Source organism: Musca domestica, unplaced genomic scaffold (assembly GCF_030504385.1).
Source record: "Musca domestica strain aabys unplaced genomic scaffold, Musca_domestica.polishedcontigs.V.1.1 88, whole genome shotgun sequence".
NCBI lineage: Eukaryota > Metazoa > Arthropoda > Insecta > Diptera > Muscidae > Musca > Musca domestica.
In genome coordinates this window covers 1745367-1755729 of record NW_026712428.1, presented here as the reverse complement: position 1 = coordinate 1755729, position 10363 = coordinate 1745367, and the positions used below count along the sequence as shown (strand labels likewise).

Here is a 10363-nt window from a genome sequence, read left to right as displayed (position 1 = left end):
TTGAATTCAGCATTGGAATTTACTGGTGGCTGCATATATGCGCATGTGTGTGTATATGTACATCATTTTTTATGATGTTATTTATGCAGCCACCGGTAATGTAACAAACAACACTGTTGCGCAAAAAACTAGCATCTTTTATGAACATTTCTGGCCCCCGAATGACAAGCGTTTACATTCATCTTTGAAATACAATATTGTTCTTTATATTTTTGGCATATTTTTTATTGGACCTGCAAACACGTAACCCAGTTGGGTATCATAGGCCAGGACATCTCCAATTTCAGCCTCCTTGCACTCGTCTTTTCTTATGGCTGAGTAAACGTCAGCACCCAGTTCCACATCGACGGGATTGTTGCCTCGGGGATCAGGGTCGGCTAGGGTGCAATTTCTGAAACTTCTTGTGGGGTCCTCGAGGATCGGGTCCGAGTAAATGCGCCTGGGCAAATCTTCGATTATCAAGGCATTGACTCTAAGACTCCAGTGGTTGTTTGTGCGGCGGGGCGAAACCGTAAAGGTGGTAAATCGCTGCCCTTTGTAAATCCGCGATTGTAAGCCCAATCTACGGAAAGCCGCATACGATATTTTGGACATCGTCGCTGATTGGCTGATTAATGTCCTTATCATGGTGTACCCCTCTATTTTGTCAGCTTTGATGCGCACCATAGCCGTTGGCACAAATACCAAATCCCATGCAAAGTTTGGTGTTGTTACAACTTCCACGTTTAGAGATACTTCCTCCAGCTGAGACGCCCCGTGTAGCAGCGTATGATGCCGATTGTTGCACCTCCTGCAACCAGTCAACGACGGACAGTCATGGACCAAATGACTTCTGGCAAGGCAATTTCTGCAGTACCCCCTACGCTCCACAGTCTCATAGCGCTGGAAGGGGGTCTGGTGGCGAAACCTCTCGCAAGCACTGAGGGCATGGTCCTCCTGACACAACCCACAGGAATATTGCCAATAGCTGGGTCGTTCTTGGCATTGGCGGGATCTTGCAGCGGAGCGGCTTCGTTGTCGTCTTTCTGGCGATGTGGAACTGGGAAGTCTGCGGTGTCTATGAGCCGGTCTGCTGGGAATGGGTTCGGTTGGGCGTCTGGGTCTGCTAGAACTTCTCGCTGTTGGACGTGCGGATTGGTTGGGACTGCGGCTGCGATCATCTAAACGGCAGTCTTGATTGGGCAAGTAGGCAGCCATATCTGAAAAAAACCAAAGGCGAGTACTATGTTCTTTTTTAAGTAGGATTCCGGCTAGTCAGTCGGAAAACAATTTGACAATTTTTGTGATAGGTCTGCTAATGTTGCCACTTGATGTCCGTATGTCTACAACCCTCGTATTCTGATCGCTACCGAGATATGTTTTTGCAATTCGACCCAACTTCCATTCATTTGGAGCCAACCTATCGTCCTTGATGACTACTAAATCTCCTTCTTTGACATTCTCCTTTTCACGCTTCCATTTAGTTCTTCTGTGAAGTTCGTGGAGATATTCTAATTTCCACCTATTGCAAAAGTTTTGTGAAATAACTTTGAGTCGTTTCCAACGATTTACTAGACTAAGATCTGTGTCGGAAATGTCGGGTTCAGCAGGAGTAAGAATTGATGTTCCAATTAAGAAATGACCAGGAGTTAACGGGGTAAGGTCATTTGGATCATCGCTACCAGGACTTAAGGGTCGCGAATTAAGGCAGGCTTCAATTCTTGCTAAGATAGTTGTAAATTCTTCAAATGTGAAATTCATTTTTGGAATACTTTTTCGCAAATGCATTTTAAACGATTTAACGCCGGCCTCCCACAAACCGCCCATGTGCGGAGCCAGGCGGGATAAATTTCCAAGTAAGATTTTGATTGAAATTGTTTTGGATTGTGCTACTTTGAATATTCTTCATGAAAGCTAATCGATCTCGCTTTAATAGATCGACCGCTCCCACAAAATTGGTTCCGTTGTCGGAAAATATACAAGACGGACAACCTCGCCGACTTATGAATCTGGAGAAAGCGGCGAGAAAGGCATAAGTAGATAAATCGCTAGTTGGTTCTAAATGTATAGCCTTGGTGGCGAAGCAGACGAACAGGCAAACATAGCCTTTTGTAATAAAGCAAGCCCTTCCTGAATAACTTTTAATATTAAAGGGTCCTGCAAAATCTACCCCAGTGTTTGTAAAGGGTCGAGACAGAAAAGTACGTTCGGGTGGCAGCGAGGCCATTATTTGAGTTTGGGTTTGTTTCTTGTGAATTAAGCAGATTCGACATTTTCGTATAGTTTGTTTAACCAGAGATTTGAGTCCAAATATCCAGAATTCGGATCTTAGCACTCGGGTCATCAATTGATTACCACCATGTAAAGTGATCTTAGGAGTGAATTCGACTAACAATTTGCTAAGGGTAGTTCCGTGTGGTAGAATTATGGGATGACGTTCGCTATATGTAAGGGCTGGAGATTGAACTAATCTGCCATTAGCTCGAATAATACCCTTTGAGTCGAGAAACGGGTTTAACGTCAATAGAGGGCTAGATGGAGAAATTGGAGACTTTTTCATTAGTGAATTATATTCATCTGCATAAACGAATTTTTGTGTACGAATTATGCAAGATCGTTTTCGATCTTGGATTTCGGCTGCGGTAAGATCTATTGATGAGGAGCGAAGATTTTGCCGATTTGCGCCAGTATTTTTCCAAAAGCGCAGAGCATAGGCGTATGATCGGTAGACTTTTGCCAATGATGAGAAATTTTTTAATGGATCATCTGTTTCTTGAAATATAGTCAGAACTTTTACAGCTTTAGCCTCTAAATTTGTGTCGTTTGGGATATCTTGCGATGGCCAACGATCTTTTGGCATTTTGAGCCATTGAGGTCCATGCTACCAGAGCTCATGAGTCGTTAGTTCAGTTGGAGAACATCCACGACTAGCAATGTCAGCTGGGTTGCTTTCAGAGTCAACATGTTTCCAGTTTTCTTGCCCAACATTATCAGATATTTCCGAGACTCTATTTCCCACAAAGGTGCTCCAATGACAATGAGGCTTTTTTAAACAGGCAATGAGGCTTTTTTAAACGATAGTAGAGTCTGTCCAAAAATGTGTTGAATATTTTGATATTTGTAGACTGTTTGTAATAGATTTTGAAATGATTGAAATTGTTTTGGATTGTGCTACTTTGAATATTCTTCATGAAAGCTAATCGATCTCGCTTTAATAGATCGACCGCTCCCACAAAATTGGTTCCGTTGTCGGAAAATATACAAGACGGACAACCTCGCCGACTTATGAATCTGGAGAAAGCGGCGAGAAAGGCATAAGTAGATAAATCGCTAGTTGGTTCTAAATGTATAGCCTTGGTGGCGAAGCAGACGAACAGGCAAACATAGCCTTTTGTAATAAAGCAAGCCCTTCCTGAATAACTTTTAATATTAAAGGGTCCTGCAAAATCTACCCCAGTGTTTGTAAAGGGTCGAGACAGAAAAGTACGTTCGGGTGGCAGCGAGGCCATTATTTGAGTTTGGGTTTGTTTCTTGTGAATTAAGCAGATTCGACATTTTCGTATAGTTTGTTTAACCAGAGATTTGAGTCCAAATATCCAGAATTCGGATCTTAGCACTCGGGTCATCAATTGATTACCACCATGTAAAGTGATCTTAGGAGTGAATTCGACTAACAATTTGCTAAGGGTAGTTCCGTGTGGTAGAATTATGGGATGACGTTCGCTATATGTAAGGGCTGGAGATTGAACTAATCTGCCATTAGCTCGAATAATACCCTTTGAGTCGAGAAACGGGTTTAACGTCAATAGAGGGCTAGATGGAGAAATTGGAGACTTTTTCATTAGTGAATTATATTCATCTGCATAAACGAATTTTTGTGTACGAATTATGCAAGATCGTTTTCGATCTTGGATTTCGGCTGCGGTAAGATCTATTGATGAGGAGCGAAGATTTTGCCGATTTGCGCCAGTATTTTTCCAAAAGCGCAGAGCATAGGCGTATGATCGGTAGACTTTTGCCAATGATGAGAAATTTTTTAATGGATCATCTGTTTCTTGAAATATAGTCAGAACTTTTACAGCTTTAGCCTCTAAATTTGTGTCGTTTGGGATATCTTGCGATGGCCAACGATCTTTTGGCATTTTGAGCCATTGAGGTCCATGCTACCAGAGCTCATGAGTCGTTAGTTCAGTTGGAGAACATCCACGACTAGCAATGTCAGCTGGGTTGCTTTCAGAGTCAACATGTTTCCAGTTTTCTTGCCCAACATTATCAGATATTTCCGAGACTCTATTTCCCACAAAGGTGCTCCAATGACAATGAGGCTTTTTTAAACAGGCAAAGACTATAGTAGAGTCTGTCCAAAAATGTGTTGAATATTTTGATATTTGTAGACTGTTTGTAATAGATTTTGCTAATTTGGAAAGTAATACTGCCCCACATAATTCGAGCCTTGGTATTGATAGTTTTTTGATTGGTGCTACACGAGTCTTTGCTGCTAATAAAAAGGTGTGTGTGGTATGGTCAGTTTTTTCAATCCGAACATATAGCGTGGTTCCATACGCGCTCTCCGATGCGTCACAAAATCCATGAATCTCAACAGAAGCATCAAGTGTTAACTGTATCCATCTTGGAACTCTGAGAGATTTAATATCATTGCTATTTTTGACAAAGTTTTGCCAATTTATATGGGTGATTGGTTTCACTATATCATCCCAATCGATTTTATCCAGCCAAATTTGTTGCATTATCAGTTTTGCTACGACCACTATTGGCGCTAGCCATCCGCATGGATCAAACAATTTGGCTATAGTTGATCAAACTTCTCGTTTTGTGTAAATGTTTTTGTTTTCCACGGTTGGAGGTGTAAAAGTGAAAAAATCACCTGATATATTCCATCGAATTCCCAACGTTTTCGTGGACGCATCTTCAGAGATATCCAACCAGTTAAGAGGCAATAAATTTTCTTGTGGAATATCTTTTATTATTGTATGATAATTTGAGGCCCATTTCATAAGTTGAAATCCAGCGGATTCGAGCGCTGCTACTAAGTCCTTCCGAGCTTTTATAGTCTCCTCAATTGTGTGTCCACCCGCAAGTACATCATCCACATAAAGATTTTGTCTTATAATTCTTGCAGCTCTTGGATACGAACCTTGAACATCATCTGCCAATTTCAAAAGAGTTCTCAGTGCCAGAAACGGTGCGCAATTTACTCCAAATGTTACAGTTAGTAATTCATAGTCTTCAACTGGGTCTGTTGGCGATTTTCTAAACAGAATTCTTTGATATTTTGTTTGAGTTGAATCCAACAGTATTTGCCTATACATTTTAGTAATATCGGCGTTAAAAGCATACTTAAAAAATCTCCATTTTACAATTTGTAGTACCAAATCTTGTTGTAAAATGGGTCCCGGAAACAATATGTCATTGAGACTTGTTTTGTTTGATGATGGGCAAGCATTGAAGACGACTCTTAACTTTGTCGTGATTCGATCTGGCTTAATTACTACATGATGTGGTAGATAATAATTGGGCATTTCGTCTCTTTCATCCGGATTGATCCTCCGCATATGACCAAGTTCTAAATATTCAAGTATTGAGGCATCATATTGTTCTTTTATTTCGGGCGTTTTCATAAGTTTTTTCTCCATTCTGTAGGATTGAGCTAAGGCGATGTTTCGGGAATTTCCTAATTCTTCGCATTTTTTGAATGGGAGAGTCACCACATATCTTCCATCCTTGTTTCGTATTGTTGTTTCAGTAAAATTTTGTTCACAAAATTGGTCTTCTTCTGACCGTAAAACTTTTTTAGGGGTCTCTTCCACCTCCCAAAATCGTGTAAGTACTTTCTCTATTGATGTTGTATTTAGAAGTGATATTTGTTTTCGTTGAAGAGAGCTTCCCGGTATGGGTCCTCCAACTATCCATCCAAATTTGGTTTTTTGAGTTAAAATTGATCCAAATGTTCTCATCGGAGTTCCAAGTGTGAAGATTAATGGTCCTATGTCCATTCCAATAAGTAAATCAATGGGTTGACCAACGTAAAATTTCGGGTCAGCCAGTTCTAATGCTGTTACATCTCGAAGTTGTGATTCATCTAAGTTTTGTGGTGGTAGATTTGAAGGTAAATTCTTTAAAACTGGAGCCCATACTTCCAGTTTAAAGCTAGGGTCGTATTTGGATCTCATAGTAAACAAGCAAGATTTCGTAGATGTTTCGGCAACAAATTGACTAAGGCCGGTGATATGAACTAGATTGTTCCTTGTGGGTAATTTCAAGAGGTTTTTCATCTTCTCAGAAATAAAAGTGGATTGTGATCCTGAGTCTATTAGAGCTCGGGCATCGTATAGTTGTCCTTTGGTTTCAATTTGTACTATTGCTGTGAAAAGTAGAGTTCCTCCAGACTGTTGCTCACTAATTCGCTCATCTTGGAGGGTCAAAGTGGTAATAGTAGTTGGTTCTAGGTTGGTAGTGGACTGCATGTGAGTTGAAAGAGCAGCAGCACTGGTACTAGGTTGTGCCTCCACTCAAGCTAGGTATGTGTTTGTTGTTTGGGTTTCCGACCCCTTGTGTAACAAAGTATTATGTCTCATAGTACAGATACGACAACCAAAGCGACTTTTGCAATCTTTTACTCCGTGGTTTGAAGACAAGCAGTTATAGCATAAGTGTGACGTTTTCACAGTGTGAATTCTGTCATTTACACACTTTTTTAAAAATTCGCTGCAATCCCTGATAAAATGGTTTGATTTGCAGACTTGACATGTTTGAATATTTTGTGATTTATTTTGTTGAGGTTGTGCTAAGTTGTTTCTTCCTCCAAAATTGGTTGTATTTTTTGCGACATTTGTTTGAAATGTTTTCAAAAATCTAGGTTTATTGATGTTATTTTGCTTCTGTTGAGCAAATTTTGATGTTGAGGGTTTTATATTCCCTACTGATTCCAAGGTTTTGAATTTTTTTTGTTAAGAAATCGTAAAAATGTTCCCATTTTGGTATTTGTTTACAATCGCTTAATGAGTTCTCGAATTCTTCTAGGAAGCCTCTAGGTAATTTTGTTGAGCAAATGTATATTAAAATCGGATCCCATCCTTTTACATCGACGTCAAGCATCCCCAAAGTTTGAATACAGCTATTTACAGTGCGTTGTAGTTTTTGAATAGAGTGACTTGAGTCTGTAGAAACACCAGGTAGATTAAAAAGTGTTTTAATTTCTTCATTAATTTGCATCCTTTTGTTCTTATAACGATCCGTAAGATTTTTCCATGCTAATGCAAATCCATCATTAGTTAGTGGAACATGCGTTATAATTTCTCGTGCTTTTCCTGCTGTCTTTTGAGTCAAATGGAATAACTTTTCGACATTACTTAATTTTGAATTGTTTATGTAAATTGCCGAAAATAAATCTCTGAAAGTCGACCATTCTCGATAACCCCCTTTAAAAGTGTCTGTGTCGCATGGCGGCAGCCGTGATATTAGCGTAAAATCCACTTCCTTTCCTTGCTGTGACATCTCTGAATCTCTTTTCATTTTCTCCTGTGCCTTTTCATCCAAAATATTTTGAATTTGTCCATTTATTGAACTCAGCGCCTGTTTATATGATCCCATGGTATCCATATAATGTTTCCTCAGTTTATTTTTGTCGATGGTTTTTCCTCCTTCCTCTGGAACATAATCACGGCAGTCTAAATATGCCCTTTTGACCTGGTCCCATGCAGAATCCAACTCCATGCGTGTTGTCTCCAAAGTATGAACCGTGTCATCCGGTTTGGTTATTGAAAAAATTGAAATATAATCCTGAGGATCGTTGACGCAGTTTGCGAATTTTTCGCTTAGGGTCTTATCCATCTTGATGACTGAGTATTAACCTTTACCGAAATTTTGTTGTGTTGCAAAAAGGAAAGGCAACCCAATGAAAAGGATTGACTTGGAATAAGATTCAAACTTTTATCCAAATTTTTATTTTTTAAAAAATAAGGATAAGCTACCTTCTTCAATTTGATCAACGAAATCTGTGTTCAATTTTTGTTTGGGTCGAATTATATTTCGTTTTGTTCCAAAGACTTGAAAGTTCTTGCAAAATCCCAAAAACTTTACTTTGTATGTGACGCCGAAATAATTTTGTTTAAAAATGTTTGCTGGGTTGTCCAGAGAAGTCAAACTCAATAAAGATATACCAAGGTGTCATAAAATATCTTGAAATCCACTCACAGGGATATTTTATTTTAAGAAAATCCAGATATAATCAATATTATTCCAAAAGGAGTAAAGGTGAGGATTGTACAGGCAAAAAAACGCTACAAAAACGACCAAAAGGTTTTTGATTTTCCACCAACGAGCAGTAAAATTGTAGAAAATGAAAATTTTCAATAAATATTTCCAAAAATGAAAAATATTTTCTATTGAAATAAAAATGTGTGCTGGGTTGTCGAACAAAGAATCCTCAAAAATATTACCATAAAATTGCAGGAGTAATTTTAAATTTTGACGAGACAAAAATATTGCTATGAAAATTTGTTTGAAGCAACAAATTTTCTAAAAACGCTAGGTAATTAATTTAAAATCACAAGGTGCTAGTATTGGGTCAAGTTCCACAAAAAATTTTTTTTCCAGAAAAATTCCAAAAATTTGCAAAATTTTCAAAAAAATTTGTATATCCCAGCAAAATGTTTGTTGTGTCAAACTCCAATTAAAATTTCCACAAAAATCTAACTTTTTTCGTTCAGCAAATTCTTTCAAAATGTTTGTTTTAGCAAAAAGCAAAAAAATACCAGCAAAATATTTCTGCGAAAAAATCCAGAAATAAATTTTGGGTCCCAGAAATGTTTTTCTTGATTTAAAAATTTTAAGATATTTGTAAAATATAATAAAAATGTGTTATATTATATATGGGATCGATTTTTTTTCTTTTGTCTGTCCACAGACGCCAATCTAATTTTTTTTTTCAAAAATCCCGAAAAAAAATTCTAGGTTAAGTATTGTTTCATGTCCGTCCACTAGACGCTATTATTTGCAAAATCCGTCTGTCCACCAAACGGTTGCTATGTATTTCGCTTATGTATTTTTGTGACGCCAAAAAAGTTAAAAATATGGCGATTATATATTTTTATGTGACGCTAGATTTTTTTCCAATATGGCGTTTATATGTGTGTCAAGCGACGCCAATTTTCCAATAAGAATGTTTTTTTCCAATATGGCGTTTATATGTGTGTCAAGTGACGCCAATTTTCCAATAAGAATGTTTTTTTCAATATGGAGTTTATATGTGTGTCAAGTGACGCCAATTTTCCAATAAGAATGTTTTTTTCAATATGGCGCTTATTTATTTTTTGAACTGCACGTTCAGCAATTTCCAATATTATATATTTATGTGTATGAAAATTCGCGCTATTTTATAAGTACTTATTGCGCCTATGTGAGTCTATATTTAGATGTCCGTCCACAAAATGGCTCCAAAAAGGGAAATTTTCTCAAAGAAGTGTCTTAGAGGCAACGCAGCAACTTTAAAAAGTGTCAACTTTAGATTTCAAAATATGGGAATCTTCGGGCCAATGCAAATATTGAGGATTTGCCTGCTCCCGGTATGCCCTTTATGTCCAACAAAAGAAATTTGATTGAGTACTCACTTTGATTTAGCCTTTGGGTCTCAAAAATTTGTTGTTGTAGTGTTGCTATTGTTGTTGTTGTTGTATTGCCAAAGTCCTTCGTAGTCTTCCGGCAGCTTCCACAATTTTGACTACTTCTGGATTTTATATTTAGATATTATATCCTGTATCTCTTTTTTTGTGGTATTGTGTACTGTCACTTTTTGTTACACTTTTTATTTTAGTATTGTGTCTTTTGTGTAGACCTTTTTTTTCAAAAAAAAATAAAAAAATTAATTAATTTTTGTTTATTTTTGTAGCACTGTGTAATTTCTTTTAGTTCTGTAGCACCGTGCAATGTCACTTTGTATCACTGTTTAATGTCACTTTTGTAGCACTGTGTATTTTCTGTTTGTTTTGTAGCACTGTGTGTTGTCCCTTTTTTGTAGTAAATTTGTAAAAATATATATTTGTTTGTTTAATGTCACTTTTTTGTAGCACAGTGTACTTTCTATTTTTTTTCACTTTTGCATTTGGTTGCACTTTTTTTTTTCAACGTCACTTTTTGTTCTAGTTTGTTTATTATTTAATTTATTTATTTATATGTTATTATGCACTTTTGTTTTTGTTTCACTTCACTGTGTCTGTCCACTTAATACTTTGTTTTTTGTTTTTAATATTTTAAAAACTTCACTTTATGATCCGGCTCTGGAGGACCAAATGTTTATTACTTCACCTTTTTTTTGTTTTTTATTTAATTAAAAGATGTTGTGTTTATTTTTGTTTTTTCGTATTAT

General features: G+C 37.4%; 1 protein-coding gene across 1 annotated transcript; it reads right to left on the bottom strand.

Moving 5' to 3' along the window:
* Positions 1 to 204: 204 nt before the first annotated feature.
* On the bottom strand, positions 205 to 9712 carry LOC105262432 (uncharacterized). Its single transcript, XM_059131422.1, has 2 exons — positions 9609 to 9712; positions 205 to 1199 (listed from the first exon to the last, which is right to left on the bottom strand). The coding sequence occupies exon 2, from the start codon at positions 1195 to 1197 to the stop codon at positions 205 to 207; it is 993 nt and encodes a 330-aa protein (XP_058987405.1). The 5' UTR covers positions 1198 to 1199; positions 9609 to 9712.
* Between the last annotated feature and the right edge of the window lie 651 nt (positions 9713 to 10363).